Below are 20686 nucleotides of genomic sequence, written 5' to 3'. Positions count from 1 at the left end.
ACTTCAAATCCAAATTAATGCTGTTTGAGCAGTAGCAGCACCTCCCCCCCACCCCCCCTTACTCAGCACCTTGAGACCCTCACAGGTGAGTAGTGTGCTTTACAAATTCCTGATTGATTGACTGCCTCAACTGGGCAGAAGTATGAAATTTGAAGGCTTTAGCAGTATGGTTAATTATATTATAACTAATGTTGATGCTTGGAACTTTTTGACTTCATATTTTGACTAAAGATGTTCTAGCCAGCCTATGACAAAGACAAAGGTTTTCAACATGCATTGGGCATGATAAATGGTTTGTAAGCAGGTGTATGAGGAGGAAGCTATGTGGAAGAGTAACAGGCCCAAATCTTGGGACTTCATAAAGAATCCCTTGCATAAGCCCTTCATTAAGGTAATTATTGTAAAATGAATTAAGTGCTATTAATCCGTCAAACCACTGCGCCACTGGTTCTTAACCTGTGGTCTGAAGATCCCTGGGGATCCTGAGGCCCACTCAGGGGGTCGGCAACTGTTTTACAAAGCTAAATAAAGTTAAAATTAATAAATTAACATTAATAAAATATATACAAGTAAAGAAGCAACATTGAAAATGGAACCCTTTCCTATGTTTGTGAATTAAACAACATATTTCATCATCATCATCATCAAATACTTTATTCGGTTCACATAACAAACCATAACAGACATCAGATATATACATACATGATTCTCATACATATAATAAATTACAAAGTTAATAAGAATTTCGAATACGAAAAGCAGCATATATAAAATTTAACACCACTTGTATTATCCCTTCATTTCCCAATTTGTATAAATGAAAAAAAAGCAAGGTAACTAGACCTAATGCCCATGGACAACAATATTGGCCCTATAAACCGTCTTCTAGGTGCAATATATAAGGTACAGAAGAGTACAAAGTGCAAAGTGCTTGGGTCTGATTTACCATCACAACAGCATGGCGGAAGTCTCTTAAACCAAGTGCCTCGGGTGGGGAATGCTATTAGGTAGTGTATAGTATTCAGACGTAACCTAGTAAATAAAAACCTATGCCGCTCAGAGCTGATAATATCCAAATATAACATAGGATGTAATTGCTGTAGCGACAACCTCTCCTGCTCCCTGGGTGTATTAGTAGTTAATTTTGGATCCTAAATTAAATGCCACTATATCTCCATGATCCTTTTAATATCCCGTCCCGCTAAAGAATCAGGGGCAAGAAAATACTCCCATGCCTCAAGACGGAGAAGTGTGGAATGAACATATCTAAGCCAGGGTATGTCCATCAACCATGACAGTGACAAACAATCCTTGATCACTGATCTACACAGATGGGCTTCAGGGTTTGGGCCCCAACTTTTTAGAAAATCTAATAAAGAGCATTTATGTCTCTCTGAAATTGCAATACACAAATGCTAACTAAAAATTTCCAATTAAAATCCACAGCAACTGGGACACCCAAATAAGTAATATTGGGAACCTTAAATATTTCTATACTTTCCAGGACACATTTTTTTACTTTTTGATAATTTTGGGACGCTCTTCATCACAAATGACTTTATTCTGTTAATTTTAAGACCAAGGTTTCCCGTAAACATTTAAAAAGATTTGGAGACCATTTGCTGTCCTCGAAGTAAGTACACCATTGTCCGCATAAAGCAGAACTGGAGTTGGGTAGGTAATAATGAGTGTCTAGTCCTTCCCCATAGCACATAAAAAGTTTTCCAACCCATTTACATAGAGAAGGAAGAGAAAGGGGGCCAACACACATCCCTGTCTTACCCCCTTTAAAGAAGCAAATCTTTTTGTTAAATCAGCCTCCTAAGTATAACGAACTCATGCCGAAGTACAGGCATGGAGCCTACTAAATAGGACAATTATATCTGTTTCCACCCCCATGTTTAACATAACAGTCCACAATTTCGATCTGTCAGCTGTGTCAAAGGCACAGGACAGATCCATGAAGGCTAAGTGTACACAGCCTTTTTTTGCCTTTGTGTATTTTGGAACTATCAAGGTCAAATTAAGACTTTGTTCAACTGTACCTAGCCCTGGATGGAACCCATACTGTACCTTTGACAGACAATTAGTCTCCGTAGCCCATTTTTCCAATTTATTTAAAATCACTTGTCCTAATATCTTGACTGAACTATCTAAAAGGGAGATTGGGTGAAAGCATTGTGGGTCTGCCCTATCTCCCTTCTTTCAAATAGGCACAATAATCGCTTCTCTCCAGGTGTCTACTAAGGGACCTATCATAGCAGAGCTCAAAACATTAGTAAGCAATGATCCCCAGAATCCTGGCATCATTTTATATATGTCTGCTGGGATTCTATCTGGGCCAGGAGCTTTATCAGAAGGACAGTTTGAATAGCCTGTATTACATCAACTACTTTTATTGTATTGCAAAAGGCTGCACCTACCAAGGCATTTCTCACTGCCATGGGACAATTAATTTCTTCCTGAGAGAGATTATTCGGTGTTATAAAAAAATAAAATAGAGAAAAATGGTCCATCCAAGCTTGGGCTGGAATAACAGTGTCTATTATAGTTTTATCCTTATCATTCAATGGGGAAGAATTGACCACTTGCCAAAAAGCCTTTGTATCTTTTTGTTGCTTGCTTCGATAAGCTCATCCCAGGCGATCTCCCTCAGTTCATTCTTCCTAGCAGTAAGAGTGGCCTTATATGTCCTTCTTGCAGCTTTAATAACATATTGGTTTTGTGGGACAGAGTTGGTTATCTTCTTTAAATCTTTAAGGGAAGAGGTACACGCATGGTTGAACCAGCGGGTCCTCTTTCCTTACTAATACTTGAAAGTTGGAGTTTGTCAGCCATATACCTTGTCAAGGCAGAAAATGCCTCGACAATTTTATGTGCAGGCATGTCTTTCCCGAATACAATCATGACCTCTTCCCTTTTGTTCATCATGAAATCTCTAAAAAGCTATACATATCAATTTTTTTCCACCTAATAGTCAAACCTTTCTTGTTGTTCCACCACCCTTGAGTCCTTATCCAGACCCAGTCTTGTTTCTAGAATTAAAGGGTTATCATCACTCATACAGGCTTACATCACCATAAACATCCCAACAAAGGTGTTAAGCTCTCTAGAGTAGACAGTAAAATCAATTGTGGTGTGAGCATTTCCCCCCATAAACGTGGGAACCCCCTCAACCTCTGGTGTTGGAAAGAGCAAATAATTAGCAGCCATCATGCGATTGAGCGCATTCCTACAAGGGGAGTGTTTGAAATGCTGCATGGGACGATCATATTCGTCATGGATCCCACAGCAATCTAAAAATTCTGGTTCACACAAATGAGCGTTAAAATCATTGGCTCAAATTAGCCTAAGATCCTTCTTACTCCCATTCAGTACTTTATATACCCTGATCTCAAGGTTGTCAATCACGCTAGCATCTGACGGATCAAAAATATTATTATAGTAGTTGATCAGCAACACATCATACTACTTAGTTAGTTTAGTTAGTTTAAGAAGAAGAAGCGGATAATGTGGGGTTATATCCATGACACGCACATCTACCCCTTTTACCAATACAGATACAAATGTGACCAAGCCCTCCTTAGCCCTTCCAGAGGGAGACTTAATGGCAGGAACGCAGTAGTGAAGCTATTAATATATGGGGGGGGGGGCTGGGGCTATGAGCCAAGTCTCTTGACAACAAATATAAGATTTTTGAGATACCATTTCTAACCAATCCGAATTATCCAGTTTAGACCTTAATCCTGCCACGTTCCATGAGATAATCCCCGGGGCTGCCACATTAGAAGTATTCAATGCTCCGACAGACTGCAAATTAGGCAAGTGTGGTATGTCTGTCTTCGGATTTCCTCCTAAGGGACTTCCAGTTACTAGTAGTCAATCCAATTGCTCCAGAGAGTTCAAAGGCTCAAAACTGTTGGATAATGGTAAAAGGCTATCAGAAGACTTAGACTCACGAGGGTAACAAGGTTTCTGTTTATCTAGGTCAGTGAGACAGGGCAGCTGGGCCTGCGAGGAAATGCTAATAAAATCTGTTAGTCGTTGTACTCTGATATATCCTAGATCTAACACTGGAGTTAAAAAAATGATGGTACAAAGTATAAACTAGTTGTGGGTTCCTAAAATGTATTATTATGCAGTCCCCTTGTGAGGCCTTGGTAGATATGCCTATCCATAGAACCCTCCTAACAGTTAAAATTTCCCTGGAGGGGTCTGTCCTCCACCCCGAATGCTTTCCGACCCAGTGAAGTGTGGGACTCAGAATGTGATGAACCTAATATAGGAGCATTTTCTAAAATTAAGATGTACGGGGCACATGCCAGCGGAATCCTCAGCTAAGATGCTTGGGCACTTAGAGACACAGTGGGGGAAACCTGTGTCAGGCCCTTACCTGCCACACACTTGTGAACCCTCTGCTGATGTGGTAAATTTATGGAATGACCTATAATTACAGGACTCAAAGTCCTTGAAATACGGTCCTGCACATGATTTAATCTTCCTCTTTAATCAAAAGAAACAACTGGGTCTAGTGGATATGTAGGCTCAGCAGAGTCAGACTGGGATTTTCCCCTCGTAGTGGTGGCTTGGCTGGCATTTTCCTTGCCACTAATCGGGCATTAACTTTTCCTTATAAAGATTCCACTTTTTTTAAAAACCAAGGACCATAATTGCCTTATATCATTAAAATAATTGTCGAACTGACTAAGATGATCATTCGAGATAATAGGTGGCTTCTTATTACCAACCCGCTCCCCGGTTGCCTTCTTAGATGTCTTTAATTGTGGCTTTCCCTTTCCATTCTCTGTTTCTATTAGATCCTTCTCAGATAAAGTGGACTTTACACAAAGCGGAGCTACACTGGGGGAGGGGCTTATAACATTGTGGGGCCAACTGTCTACTCCTTTCTAAAGGGGGACTTTCGGAGACTGTAAGGGAAATAGGCTTGATTGAGAGATCCTGGTCCAATATGACACATGAGTTCCTTAGACTTTACAGAGGGAGCTATATCTTCCATCTCACTTTTTCACGGTTTCTCTAAAGTTGTTCCCAGACTGGCTTCTACCCTCCCTATCTCCGATTCAATTGCAGCCATCACGGAGGTAAGATAGCTAGTTATCAATTTAGGCCCGGGATCCCTTGATCGTACGCCCACCACCCCATGGGCGCCTTTACGCTTCCCAATCAGGCCTACCAAGTCTGCCATCAGGGAGGTGAAAACTAGTGTAAGTTATCTGTAATCTTGGAGATGTCAGCACGTGCCCTACAAATATCCAGAGCTAAGTAATAAAGAGATTGGGCCCGGCCCGGCCTTCTCTGGCTGCTCACAGGTGCAGATGAGCCCCCTCTTGGCCCAGTCTTCACCAGGGCACATCCGCGCGCGTCCCACGCATTGTGCCCAAAATCCAACTTTATGCACCTCTGGGCGCGGAAGAAACTACAGGGGTGGCTTCCTGCCGTAAAGATAGCTGGGAGAGGTAGTTTCCCGGTCCCCATCACAGCATGTCCCAACAACATATTTTCGATAGTTGAGCATTTGTATGCGGTATTCTCATTTTTGTGTATTGTTAGGCTTTCGGGAGAGATGCCTGGCTTCCAATAATGACTCAGTGTGGGAGTCCCGTAATGATTCAGTGGGGAGGGTGGTTCACCTAATTCAACAGCTTAAGAACCACTGCCTTGCTCTGTAGTCATAGAGCACAGTCAACCAAAAAAGTCTTCTCTCGTTTTTATGTAAATGTCACAGGTATGTGGAGCACCTACAAGACTATCTACTCACATATTTCCAAATTGTTACTGTATGAATGTTCAAGCTGAAATGGAGGCCACAGAAGAACACATCTGGACAGTCTGTTTGCTACAGGCATACCACTGTACAGTTAACAAAACTTTGTGACTGATAGCATATGAACACGTTATAGGTGCTCTCTGTGAATAATTTGTTATAGAAACTGTAAGCAAGAGACTCTCCTGCCTTTCTAGCGAAGAATCTTATTTGCTTATACTTACATGATATTTCATGTTTTCTGCGCCGCCAGTTCAGGGAAAATACACGATGAGTCCTATCAACACTACCCATCAAAGATGGCGAAAAATATTATCCATAATTACAAGATACTTTTTTTGATAGATTACAGAATAATGCACAGCGTGTGAGTCTAAAGTAGTCACCAGTTTTAAATCTAGGTTTACAGGATAGTAAGCTTACATTCTGCATTCCTCTCCAGCATGTTTACATTTTATTTATGCTAGCTCTTGTCACCTTCTTTCTTTATTCGTCAGGCATATGTCTTATGTATGCAGTTCAAAACTCTTTTAACAAGAAACTTTAACTTGAGCTTACCTTATCTTTGAGTAAGCGCGTTTATGTCCTTCAGTTAAAGAGCAAATCCTGCAGTTATGCCTGCAGCCTTCATAGGTGAAATGAGCAATTTCCTTTGGGATGTGGCGGTCTCTGTCTCAGGCTGGCGTTTTACCAGGTTGAGGATTTAGCATGCAGGAAAAATCTTTCTCTCCTTCCAAGTGGAAGCATTCAAGGAATTATTGGATCTTTTCAAGGGGAAGTTTCAACCTAAAGTTTGAGGCTTTGCTTTGGTCTGCCCTGCTCATTGTGGAATCCTCCTCTATCTGTCACCCGTTACCCAGTGATCTCCAGAAGAGAACGGATTTCTTTCTGTATTATTCTGGTATTATGCTGGTTGGATTTCTGTAATCCCTACCCCCTACATAAATGCTGATGCCAGTTGGGATGGTTGGAGTTTCTCTAAAAGGTTATACAGTGTGCCTTGTTAATGTGCCCTTTTGCCAGTACATAATTTTCAATAATGCAAACAATATAACAAAAAGGCTTTGCGGTTCCGGTTTTCTCTACATTCTTCTACCTTTGTTACTCCTGCTTTAAGTTCTGAAGAAGATCAGGAATGGCTGGGGTCTGGTCATTGTGATAGTCCCAGATTTGCCCAGGAGAGTGTGGTACTCTAACTGCTGACCCTGAACATGGACCTTCTGCCTTGCCTTGTTTCAGTAACAAGGCATAGCTCTTCATCTAATTCTCCACAATCAACTCCGCTGAGATGATCCTCTTAAGGCCAAGCTCTCGGGTGCCTTGACTTTTGTTTTTTCACTGTCCCCGCAGGATCTTGCAGTGTGCAATCATAATCATAATTAAAAAATTAAGTAGACCTTCATTTGGTCCTCATGTTTTTGATGTGCTTGCCCTTCGAGCTTGTACACAATTGGTCCTTGCAATTTCTAACAAGGTGGTATTCCTCATTGCAGTTATTTCTGTGTGCTGTATCTGAGCTAGAAGCACTCTCACTACAACATCAATGCAACTTTTATTCACACAATTTGGTGCTGCGAACTTCCACTTCCTTCTTGTGAAAGTGGTGTTGCCCTTCCACATGGGACAGTCTGTCATTCACCCTTCGTTTTCACTGCTTCTCACTCCTCTGCGGAGGAAATACTTCACTGGCTGGACTCATGAAGAGCTGTTTTTCACATTGACCACACAAAGACGCACAGAGTAGATCAGTTTTTTTGATGGCTTTGCCAGTGCTAAGAACTGAAAAGTGGCCCACAAAGAAACATGTCCTTGTGGAATGCCCTATGCATTAAACATGGTACACTGTGGTCCAGAATAAACCTCCTCATGGCCTTTGAGCTGCCATTCCACCAGAGCCAAAGCCACCATGATGATACTGGCAAGAGGAGGTCCAGTGTTAGGCATCTGCCAGACTGCTACATGGGTGTCACTACACACTCTCATTACTGCCTCAACAATTCTGTCTGCAGTGGGAGCCTTTTCACCTCCTCAGCACTGCAGGACTTCATGGGGTAAGTCGACTCTTCAGGCTCGCCACCTTTTGGGAGGTACTACTTTGGTAGCTATTCAAACAGTGAAAAATCTGTGGTGTGACGTACCCATCAATAGAACAAGTTACTTTCCTTCTGTAATACTCTTCATAGTGCATACTCTATCTAAATACATATTCCTCACTGTCTTTCCCCATCTCCGTTCTGTGGAGAAGAATTTTCAGGTTCTGGAAAGTTTCCTGGTTGGATGTTGCACCCTCCCTGCATGTCATGGTCAGTGCAGGTCTGGGATTGCAGAAGAGGTTGTAAGGAAAATTGACCTTGACGCTCAGGGGTTGCATCTTTAAACAGCTCTTCCGGAGGTGACGCCCATACCTTTCTACTAGGTCTGTATCACTTCAGAAGATGACACTGGCCGGCCCCTGGGAACAGATGCTATGAAAAGGTGCGGGTCCATTCTGGCGCCTGGGGAAAATTGAGAAACCTGCATTTAGATAGTGACCATCAGAATGAGCGATATCAAACGCTGAGTAGCATTTTGGTTTACATTAATCATCCTGGAGCTTATGCAAGCTACATCTGCTTTGCTCTTTTGAACTTTTCATAGCAGTCCATAAGGACAGGATGTTTTTTTGGTTTCTTCATACCTAAAGTACTACCAAAATTTTATCTGTTCTTGGGACCACCTTTCCACATCTTCAGTGCCTTCCCGACTGAGGATCCTTTTATCGTGTTTAACATTAAGCACTCCTCCTTTTGCCTCTACAAAACCAGGGCTCTGTGCTCATCAGGCAAGCTTTTGCGACATTTTGGAGGCTCTGCAGCTGCTAAAACCAACAGTGCCATGTGTGTTACATTATGTATAACTTATTGCTGCAATCTGAAAGGGTCAATACTCCATCCAGTGTCTGGACACATTCAACTGGGAAAAAGGAAATGACAGTGTACCTTTTAGAGACAGCTATTGTTGGTGACTCCATTTACATTGTTGCTCCAGTTCTTTTTTGAGGATTCTTTCCAAAGCAATGCAAGGTTTGGCATTTACCTTCTTTTTTTGCCTGTGCCTAAGCTGCTTGGTGCTGTCATTTCACCCTCCTTTTCTGATTGTCATTTGCTGTGAAATTTATTGTAAAATTGAGTATGGAAAAGAGCCAAGTCATAAAAGGATACATTTACCTCTATGTTGACTGTTACTCTTAGTCCATAGACTCTTTTCCAGTGTCCACACCCTTTGACTGATCCCATACTCGTTCACACTTGTTGTATTTTTATAATGTCAGAAATTGGCGTTGTAGGGAATCTGTACAGGCATGGAGCAAGTTGTATGTGATGCATGCATGCATGCACATTACCGCTGCCCTAAATTAACAGTAAAACATGCAGTTGCCTACCCCTTTAACAGACAGTGGGTAAAAACCCACAGGGTTATAATTCAAAAATATACTAAGAGCCTGAAATAATCGAGTCACCATAAAGTTAACTTTATTATTTCATATTAATTTGAATGTAATCACTAGTGAGTCATCTGTGATGGAAATACTTTATTTTAAAATGATGCAAGAAGTTCCCATCGAAGTTACATACATCATAACTTTTAAATAGTACAACCAGGGTTGAGACATGTTGTAGAAAGTTTAATTTCATAATGTCTTAAACTTGCGTTTGAAAAGCACATATTATCTAAAAGTTTGTCTTTGTCAACAGCCTCTCCTGATGGCTATGGAGCCATTGCTGAAAAACCTCTTCGTACATGTTTAAAAAAGGGTGATTTTCAATCTGCTTATTTTCTGCTGTCGAAGGGAGCAGATCCTCTGAATATTTCTCTCATTGAAGGTGACACGCCACTACATGCTTCAGTTTCCATCATTTTAAATGCAAACATTGAAATAGGTAAGCATTTTAGTTTTTTCTGGTTGGCTAAGTTTGGCACTCCATTACCTAATGTTTTATTGCTCTCTCTCCATCAGAGCGCTTAGAAGCTGAGTCAGCATTCTCTTTAAACAAGAAATTAAATAATAGTGATATTTTTCACTTTTTGAAGGTTACCTAAAAATGCCTCTAATATTGGGTTCCTGTGGTATCTGTATAAAGGGCGGCCCTCTGTTTTTAGCATGGCAGTGTTCTAGGCTCTGGAATGGTTTTGAGTTGAGTGGACAGTTAACTTGGAGCTGTGGATAGGGCAGTAATAAAACCTCTGAGAGCTTTTCATACGTTATCCGCATCAGATGTACTTTCTTTCACTGGTGACGAACGGATTACTACCCCAACACACAGAAACTGCTTTTATTGATGTTGCTGTCAGCTGCCTGTAGTTGGTAGCTGAATACAGGCAGAAGCGTCTTGACAGCTATCATCTAAATACGTCTGTTAGGAGGAAGTGTCTGCATTGCGTCTACATTGTGAATCCAAGTAGCCAGGTACGAAGCAATTTTACTTGAAAGAGACAGTGGTATTTGTGATGCTTCAATGTGAGAAAAAAGGAAGTGCATGTGAAAGACTGTGGTATCAGTGACGCTTCAATATGAGAAAAAAGGTAGCACGCATATGCAACTGCCTTTTTAACTCTTTGGGAAGACTGCTGTGCTGCAGGGTATCTCTGTGCGATGACTTTAAAGGTTCGTGGGTGCAGTGATTGCGCCTGTGTGGCTGCCACTTGGTCTGTTTGGGGAATTCATTACTCCCTAATGTAGATATTGAGAGTTTCCAGGACAATTGCTTGACAGCCATTTTATTATTTGCCAGGTGGTTATGAGGAGCAGGAAAACAAGCTCTGGATACTGGAAAAAGTATATTGGCAGCACATTTGGGAGGTCTATTTTGGCCAAAAATTTTAAATATTCAAGGAGCTGCTGTGCCAATTTGTATTTAGTGTGTATTCAACCATTTTATGGAAGTTTAATTCACAGTTCTTTTATCAATTATTAGAGTACAATTTTTACGTTATTCTTACTGTATCCACCTTATTGTGTTAACTAAACCATGCAGAATGTGACACCACTGAAGTTTTCCTAAATAGCCCTGATGAACCATCTATACAGTGGGATAAATGAAAGAAGGAGTTCTATAACTATGTCAGAGTTTGTGGCACTAGCTTGAGCCCCGAAAGTAAATTAGCACTTTTGTTGCATACTTTAGGAGTAAGTCAGGATGTTTTGAAAAATCTACCTAAACTCACTCTAGAAGAAGCACATGAGTTTGAAGTGGTTATTAAGAAATTGGATAACCATTTTTGCCATACATGAGCACTATTTTAGAAAGATATCATTTTTGTGGTAGAGTGGCCACTGCCTAGTCTTAAAAAATGAAGCTTCACAGTTCATTTTTTTTCTTCTGTTTAAACACATCTTGTTTTCCTTATAGGATAATGGGCTGCATTTAAAAGCAATGACAGACATTGTGGTCTGCTTAACCCCACAACATGCCACCATCCCTGTGATGGCAGCAAGTCCCAGTGGGTCACAAAGTGCAACTTACCATGCAGATATTTGCTTCCTAATTGCGATTCATTAAAAAAATCACAATTAGGTCATCGCTATTCCTATTTTTGTTCATCTAGTCCATAACCTATTATTAACCTATTATTAAACTTGTTGGAGGATTCGCAGGGAGTTGCCTCAGATGTGGACAGATGGGTCACATGGCCAATAGCAGTGCATGTCTCTCATTGAAAGCTGAATAATCAGTGTAGTGTTAGGGCTCATTTCATGAGGTGTTACCGCTCTGATTGGTCCAGTCTCTGCTGCTCTGATAAGTCTGGGAAACCCGCAAAAAATATAATTAAGACCTGTTGAGTAAAAGAGTTTGGGAAGGAGGTACTATTACACATTAAGAGAAAAGATTAAACACTTAGGCAGCTGATAACCCAGCTGACAAAGTTATGGTGGGTAATGTGGTAGTGAATATGCTGTTTGATTCTTGCTTAAGACTCACGATTAATGATGTGGTTTTGAAAAAAATCTTCCCTGGCACAATTCTTTGTTGCATGGATTTCAAGTCGGGGGGTTACGAAAGGCAAGAAATTAAGATGCAAAGTTATTTTATAAGCACTCTGGAGTATATATGGTGTATAATTCCTTCTAAATTGTATGTGGTTTACAAGGATAATAAAAGCCAGGTGTGGCCTTAAAAAAGAGTTGGACGTTTTTCTTAATTCAAATGGGAAGCCTCAAGTGGAAGTTAGACAAATTGTAAAATAATGTGCTAATTTTGTAAGTGAACTTGTTGGAGGTATTTTCTAATAAGCTAGGACGTGTCAAGGATTACTTTAATTACATAAAACGTAAATCAGGGGCTATGCAGGCCTCGGCCAAATTGAGGAAAATTCCTCCAAGTGTGGAGCAGGAGTTGTGAAAGGAGCTATAAAGATTGGGCAGCAAAGGTATTACACTTCCGGTGGAGGCTACTGAATGGTCAGCACCCATATTGGTTGCAAAAAAACATTCAGGTGCTATTTGCTTATGTGTAGATTTGAGGGGTTGAACAAGGAGGTGGTGGATAGATTCCCACTACCAACCATTTCTGAAATGATGTCTACTATATGTAATGCAAGAATTTTGTTTTTTTACTACTCTTGATCTTGTATCTCCATATCATCAGATCAGATTGCATCCTGACTCGCAGGCTCCTACAGCTTTTGTAATTCTCATGGGGGCATTTAAATTCTTAAGGATGCCTTTTGGTCTTGTATCTGCAGCTTCTGTGTTCCAGTAATTAATGGTTTCTGTACTCAGGAAGTTGGAGGGAGTACAATGATTTCAAGATGATGTGCTCAGTTATGGGAGCAATTGGGAAGTACATAATAGAAGACTTTTTGCTGAGTTGTAAAGATGAAAAGATGTTGGCCTAATTTTGAATGTTGATAAGTACTTGTTTGGTAAGAATAACATTTTGTATTTGAGACACACTATCATATCTCAGGGGGTTAAACCAAAGTCTGAATTAGTGCATACCATATGTAAGTTATGTTCACTGAAGAACAAGGATTAAGTAGTGACCTTCTTGGACATGGATGAATTTTATAAGTAGTTCCTAAGCAATCTTTCCAATAAAACCAAGGAAGGGCACAGAGTTTAATTAGAATGATGATTGTCAGAAAGAGTTTGATGCAATTAAATGAGTTGCCTAATGCTCCATAGCTCAGTGCCTTCAAAGCACACAGGTTAAGTAAAGTTGTTACTCATGCTAATAGCAAAGGGTTGGGTGCGGTTCTGCTGCAGTTTGATGAAGGTGAGAAGCACACTATTGCATGTGTGTCACGTGCACTAAGAGGGGCTGAACAAAATTACTCTGTTATTGAGAAGAAGCCTTTGCAGTTTGCTGGGTGGTCAAAACAATGTAAGTATTTTCTATAGTTGAAAACGTTCACTGTAGGAACAGACCATAAACCCTTAACGGAGATTTTCATGAAGAAAGGGCTGGATAATGTTCCAGCCAGAATATGTAAATAGCTTGTGGAACTACAGAAGTACGTGTTTACTGTTGAATATGTTACTGGAGTACAGAATTGTACTGGGGACTGCTTATCCAGGTGAGTTTCAGATCAAAATGCACATTGTGATAGTTTGAATAATACCATATAGGTTGATGAAAGTGTGTGTGTTGTGACGGATGGTGCCATTGGTGATGAGGAGTGGAGATCTGAGGTAAAGAAGTATGGGGCTTTAATGCCTACTGTTTATACAGTTTTGAATGGGTGGCCTACATAAATTGTACTCAAATAACCTGTCTGTTTTGGATAATCAAGGACAAACTCTGTGTTCATGATAGGTTGGTTTTCAGAGGCAATCCTCGTGTAGTTCCTGAAGGCATGAGAAATAGGATAATAGAAATGGCTCATGAGGGACATCTCAGTGTGATCAAAAGAAAAGATCAGATCAGATTTCTGGTGTCCTGCTTTAGCTATTGAGTCTGAGAGGAACATTTGTGAATGTCTTAAAGAAAGTGTCAAGATGCATAACATTAAATGTGTGCTCTTGGTTTGCAATGAGCTTCCCAGAGGGCCATGGCAGGTAATAGCTCTTGATTTGGTGGGTCGATTAAACAATGAGAGACCTGCAACCTATTTGTTTGTTGTTGTCTGTCTCTTCTCAGGATGGCCTGAAGTGGTGTGTGTTAGATATAACTTCAGGAGCTGTTATTCATTTTGTGGAACAGCTTTTCAGCAGAAAAGAAGCACCAAGCATTATACTGACAGACCATTGGTGAAGTTTTGCTCCAGAGAATTTGATGATTTTTTGTTGTCATATGGTGTAAAACACAGGAGGTCAACTTTACACCATCCAATGGAACTCAGTATGGCACTAAAACAGGAATATCAGATAGCTAAAAATAGTGGTCCGGATTGGAAAAAAGAGCTACTGAATCATTTGGCTTCTTATTGTCTTCCCCTCTTATGAAAACAGGGAAGTTCCATTTGAACTATTCAGAGGGTGAAAACCCAATACTAAATTGGTGCCAGGGTGGATGGAATAAACTTTGAGTAATTGTCTCTATAGATGACGATTAGAGAATTAAAAAGCAAGATAGTTAAATGGAAATTCGCATCTGAAGCTAGATATGTTGTGAAAGAATTTAATGTTAAGGTGAGCAAATGGGTACAAATTAAAGCTCCAGTGGGAGCTCATCCTGGGCAAGAGTTTACTGCACCAAGAAAAGTTGTTAACATTGTCAGGAATGCCTTCACAACTGAGGATAATAGAATTTGGAACCTCTATAGAGTGGTTCTTTTAAAAGAACAGGAGGATGACTATGCTGTGTCTGGCGAAGGACTTAAGAATATTACAAAAATGATTAATAGGTCCTACAATGGGAATTATAGTTCTTCATGTGGAATATTTGTAATGTCAGAAAATGTTAATCCAAAAAGGTTTTGCAAGAAACCTAGTTATCTCCATGACTATGTAAAACATGAATTTGCAGTTAGTACATTTATCATATTTTGGTTCGTGAAGTATTTGATATTGTGACTTTTTTAAATCACTTCAGTTTTGTTCTATATATGTTGTTTAATATTGTGTTTTAACTGTAGTTTTGTTCTATAAAATTGTAAAACAATTTTTAGGTGAACTGGTATGTATGTATGATCTTAATGTTCATTATTAATGCATGCATTTTTTTGTTTCAAGAGGAAAGACGTATGCATCTGTATAGAGGGTGGTCTTCTGTTGTGAGTACGGCAGTATTGTTGGTCTCTGGAACACTGGATGGGGTTAGAGTTTAGTGTACAGTTAACCTGGAACTTTGGCTGGGCGAGTAATCAAACCTCTTTTCCTACCTTATTTATCCATGTTGAGTGGACTTCATTTCAGTTTATTTCTTTGCTTTCGCTGTCAAATATTTCAGATGTTAAAATTCAAAGTTTGCACTAAAGGATTACCCGTATAACTATTTACTTCATACTCAAAGCTTGTCTTGACTGCAAGTCAGAGAGTAAAATGGTCTTTTACAAAACTGATAAAAAAAATGCACGGGGGCTCCTGAGCATCAGAGTTTTGCATACCAGGCCTTTTGTTAAGCACTTGATGGCTCTCTTTGCCCTATTTCTTCTGGTTTTTAGGGACTGGATGTCATTTGCACAGTGTAGAGTTGTTGGCCCAGTTTCTTATTGCAACACATTCTTCTTAGGAATCTTTTTGTGCAGTGCATTTTTGTTTTCTCAAAATGACACAATGGCAGTGTCTTGTGCTGGAGCAACCCTGGCCAGATTTTGCAAATTGGTAGGAGGAGCCTGTCATGGATTTTCCTTCCTGCTTAAACATGCTAAAAACATACCATCTCCTCTTGTGCTCATTAAAGAGGTGGCCTCAGTGCCATAGAATTAATCTGTGGTCAATTGAGCCCAAATCTGGTGTCTGGTGTATATTAAAGAGCATCCAACACAGAGTCACACATTGGTTACGTCTTCATAGGGTCTGTTTCTTTGTGGAGTATTGCCACCAGGGCAGTCAGACAGATTACTAAGATGAGGTGTTAATGTCTTTTTCAGGATGGAGAGAAACCAGAGATCATGTCTGCAGTAAGACTTAGTCTGACAACCTACACTGATGTGAATCTATTCCAAGTCCATAAGGTGTAATTTATTTTTAAAATGTCTCAGAAAATCTTAATTAAAATTGTGTGATGACAGGGTATCCTAACTTTAGCAAGCCCTCCCTTCCACAGCATCACAATAAAGTTGAATATGAATCCTTCATGTCTTTCACTGTCATTGCTTAATCGAATCCTCATGGGGAGGTGAGGTGTTAACCCCTTAGCTGCTGGGCCTTTCCCCCCCAGTGCTGAGCCCTTTTTTGGCTATTTGGGGTAGTTCGCGCTTAGGGCTTCATAACTTTTTGTCCACATAAGCTAACCACGCCAAATTTGCGTCCTTTTTTTCCAACATCCTAGGGATTCTAATGGTACCCAGAGTTGGTGGTTTCCCCTGGAGGAGACCAAGAAAATAGCCAAAATACAGTGAAAATTTAGTTTTTTCCAAAAAAATGGGAAAAAAGGGCTGCCGAAGAAGGCTTGTGGTTTTTTCCCTGAAAATGCCATCAACAAAGGGTTTCTGGTGCTGAAATCACTATCTTCCCACCTTTCAGGAACGGGCAGACTTGAATCAGAAAACCAAATTTTTCAACACAAATTTGGCATTTTACTGGGACATACCCCATTTCTACTATATTTGGTGCTTTCAGCCTCCTTCCAGTTAGTGACAGGAATGGGTGTGAAACCAATGCTGGATCCCGGAATGCTAAACATTTCTGAAAACTAGACAAAATTCTGAATTCAGCAAGGGGTCATTTGTGTAGATCCTACAAGGTTTTCCTACAGAAAATAACAGCTGAAATAAAAAAATATTGAAATTGAGCTGAAAACAACAGCCATTTTTCTTTATGTTTTACTCTGTAACTTTTTCCTGCGATGTCAGATTTCTGAAAGCAATATACCGTTTTGTCTGCTGGACTCTTCTGGTTGCGGGGATATAAAGGGCTTGTAGGTTCATCAAGAACCCTAGGTACCCAGAGCCAATAAATGAGCTGCACCCTGTAGTTGGTTTTCATTCTATACTGGGTATACAGCAATTCATTTGCTGAAATATGAAGAGTGAAAAAGAGGTATCAAGAAAACCTTTGCATTTCCAAAATGGGATCAAGATAAGGTTTTGAGGAGCAGTGGTTATTTGCACATCGCTGAATTCCGAGGTGCCCATACTAGCATGTGAATTGCAGGGCATTTCTCAAATAGACGTCTTTTTTACACACTCTCTTATATTTGGAAGGAAAAAATGTAGAGAAAGATAAGGGGCAATAACACTTGTTTTGCTATTCTGTGTTCCCCCAAGTCTCCCGATAAAAATGATACCTCACTTGTGTGGGTAGGCCTATTGCCCGCGACAGGAAATGCCCCAAAACACAACATGGACACATCCTATTTTTTTTATAGAAAACACAGCTGTTTTTTCCAAAGTGCCTACCTGTAGATTTTGGCCTCTAGCTCAGCCGGCACATAGGGAAACCTACCAAACCTGTGCATTTCTGTAAACTAGAGACCTAGGGGAATCCAAGGAGGGGTGACTTGCGGGGCTCGGACCAGGTTCTGTTACCCAGAATCCTTTGCAAACCTCAAAAAGTGGCTAAAAAAACAAGTTTTCCTCACATTTCGGTGACAGAAAGTTCTGGAATCTGAGAGGAGCCACAAATTTCCTTCCACCCGGCGTTCCCCCAAGTCTCCCGATAAAAATGATACCTCACTTGGGTGGGTAGGCCTAGCGCCCGCGACAGGAAACGCCCCAAAGCGCAACGTGGACACATCAAAATTTTTGGAAGAAAACAGAGGTGTTTTTTGAGAAGTGCCTACCTGTAGATTTTGGCCTCTAGCTCAGCCGGCACCTAGGGAAACCTACCAAACCTGTGCATTTCTGAAAACTAGAGACCTAGGGCAATCCAAGGAGGGGTGACTCGCGGGGCTCGGACCAGGTTCTGTTACCCAGAATCCTTTGCAAACCTCAAAAAGTGGCTAAAAAAACAAGTTTTCCTCACATTTCGGTGACAGAAAGTTCTGGAATCTGAGAGGAGCCACAAATTTCCTTCCACCCGGCGTTCCCCCAAGTCTCCCGATAAAAATGATACCTCACTTGTGTGGGTAGGCCTAGCGCCCACGACAGGAAACGCCCCAAAGCGCAACGTGGACACATCAAAATTTTTGGAAGAAAACAGAGGTGTTTTTTGAGAAGTGCCTACCTGTAGATTTTTGCCTCTAGCTCAGCCGGCACCTAGGGAAACCTACCAAACCTGTGCATTTCTGAAAACTAGAGACCTAGGGCAATCCAAGGAGGGGTGACTCGCGGGGCTCGGACCAGGTTCTGTTACCCAGAATCCTTTGCAAACCTCAAAAAGTGGCCCAAAAAACAAGTTTTCCTCACATTTCGGTGACAGAAAGTTCTGGAATCTGAGAGGAGCCACAAATTTCCTTCCACCCGGCGTTCCCCTAAGTCTCCCGATAAAAATGATACCTCACTTGTGTGGGTAGGCCTAGCGCCCGCGACAGGAAATGCCCCAAAACAGAACGTGGACACATCAAATTATTTCAGAGAAAACAGTGCCTACCTGTGGATTTTGGCCTCTAGCTCAGCCGGCACCTGGGGAAACCTAGCAAACCAGCACATTTTTGAAAACTAGAAACCCAGGGGAATCCAAGATGAGGTGACTTGTGGGGCTCGGACCAGGTTCTGTTACCCAGAATCCTTTGCAAACCTCAAAATGTGGCTAAAATACCACGTTTTCCACACATTTCGGTGACAGAAAGTTCTGGAATCTGAGGGGAGCCACAAATTTCCTTCCACCCAGCGTTCCCCCAAGTCTCCCGATAAATATGATACCTCACTTGTGTGGTTAGGCCTGGTGCCTGCGACAGGAATAGATCACACAACAGTCAATGTTGGTCCTTACGTGAGGCAGCTGTTGACCCTGGGGTGATCCATTCCTGACACAGGCACTAGGTGTAGGCACTCAAGTGGGGTAGTGTTTTTATCAGGACAGGTGAGGAGTCCCTGGGTGGTAGGAATGTTGTGGATCCCAGCATATTCCTGTAGTTTGTGTGACAGAAATGCGAGAAAAATAGAGTTTTTTTTCAACATTTCAGCTTTGCAGGGTATTCTGGGTAAGAAAACTTTGGGGAATCCACACAAGTCACACCTCTGTGGACTCCCCCGAATGTCTAGTTTCCAGAAATGTTTGGGTTTAGTGTATTTCTCTATATGGCCGCCGAATCCAGGACCAAAAACACAGGTGCCTGCCTTACAAAACCAGTTTGTTTTGCCATAGACAATTTTGATGTCTCCACAATATGATTTGGGTGGTGGAATTTGGGGCTGAACTAAATTGGTGAGCTCCCAAGAGAGCACTCTCTCTCTGCTTGCCGCCGCATTCACCTGCTCTCTGGGTTGGCCTAACCCACTATTACCCAGTTGCACGAACAGCTTGCGAAGGGACAGCAGGACTGTCCTCATCACCTCCCTCATAATGTACTGGAAGAGGAGTTTTCGAATGGGACTCCTCTGACTGAAAAATCACTCCCAGAGTCTGCGCCATTGTCCTATCCCTCAGATGCTGTCTCAGTATCTGATGTCTCAGTCTCTGATCCTATGTCAGAGCGGTCCTCTATAACCCAAGTGCAGGCAGCAGTCATCCATCAAGATGCCATCTCTGCTATTGGCTAAACTGTTGCTCTAAAACACTAGCCTACGTAGACAGTCACAAAATCGATGGTGTGTGTGAGATACGTGCAACAGTAGAGGCCACCTTACCTGCGCTTCTTCCCTCAATCAGCACGTACTTTCAAGACACTCAAAAAACACCTTGTCACATACCATTCGTCACAGTCTTTAGCACCTCCTGCGCCCAGTCCAACAATCATTATTGGTGCTCCCACTCCCTCCTCCTCGGATTCCCTCATTACCACCCAGCAAAAGTGCCCTTCATCTCTCCATAGACTTTACTAATGTACTCAGCTATTTACATAAAATACAGATGTGCTCTTTGCAGTAGGCATATAAACCTTCTGCGCTTCTTTATGGCACTAAAACTGCCACTAGACAAGTCGGACCCTTTTCCCCCCAGGGAAACCACACACATATTGACAAAAGTGATGTATATATGACAGCCAACCACCTGAAACTCAACTCAAGCAAAACTGAAATAATCCTCTTTGGCCCTCACCAAAAAAACCTGGGACCCCCCATGGTGGCCCACCACGCTAGGCCCTGCACCCACCCCCGCCAACTACACACGCAACCTCAGCATCATCCTAGACTCCTCCCTCTCTATGACCCAACAAATCAACGCTCTTACCTCCTCATGCTTCAACAAACTCCGTATACTGAAAAACATTCAAATGGATCCCCACAGAGACCAGAAAAACTGTCACTCACGCACTCATCAGCAGCAGGCTTGATTACAGAAACGCCCTCTACGCCGGCACCACTCTAAAACTCAAGTGCAAACTACACGCATCCAGAACTCAGCAGCACGACTCATCCTCGACCTCCACCGACACGAACACATCTCTCCCCACCTCAAATCCCTCCACTGGCTCCCCATTGACAAAAGGATCACCTTCAAGATCCTCATCCTCACACACAAATCACTCCACAACACAGGCCCTGCCTACCTCAACGAGAGTCACCTTCCACACCCCCACACGAAACGTCCGTTCAGCTGACCTCTCTCTTGCCTCTGACCCCCGCATCAAACACACCACCACCGGGGGCAGATCCTTCTCCTACATTGCACCCAAAACATGGAACGCACTCAAAACCCACATTCGCAAGACCCAAAACCTACTTCTTTTCAGGAAGGGCCTCAAAACCTGGCTTTTTGAACAGTGAATCTCC

General features: G+C 41.7%; 1 protein-coding gene across 2 annotated transcripts in view; it reads left to right on the top strand.

Moving 5' to 3' along the window:
- TRANK1 (tetratricopeptide repeat and ankyrin repeat containing 1) overlaps nucleotides 1–20686 on the top strand; it is a 931136-nt gene that overhangs the window by 499744 nt on the left and 410706 nt on the right. For both annotated transcript variants that reach the window (XM_069214995.1, XM_069214985.1), the window contains exon 12: nucleotides 9520–9705. In XM_069214995.1, the coding sequence (XP_069071096.1) occupies nucleotides 9520–9705 (186 nt within the window). The remainder of the gene's footprint in view (nucleotides 1–9519; nucleotides 9706–20686) is intronic.

This window comes from Pleurodeles waltl, chromosome 2_1 (assembly GCF_031143425.1).
Source record: "Pleurodeles waltl isolate 20211129_DDA chromosome 2_1, aPleWal1.hap1.20221129, whole genome shotgun sequence".
NCBI lineage: Eukaryota > Metazoa > Chordata > Amphibia > Caudata > Salamandridae > Pleurodeles > Pleurodeles waltl.
This window is presented reverse-complemented; position numbering and strand designations above follow the sequence as displayed.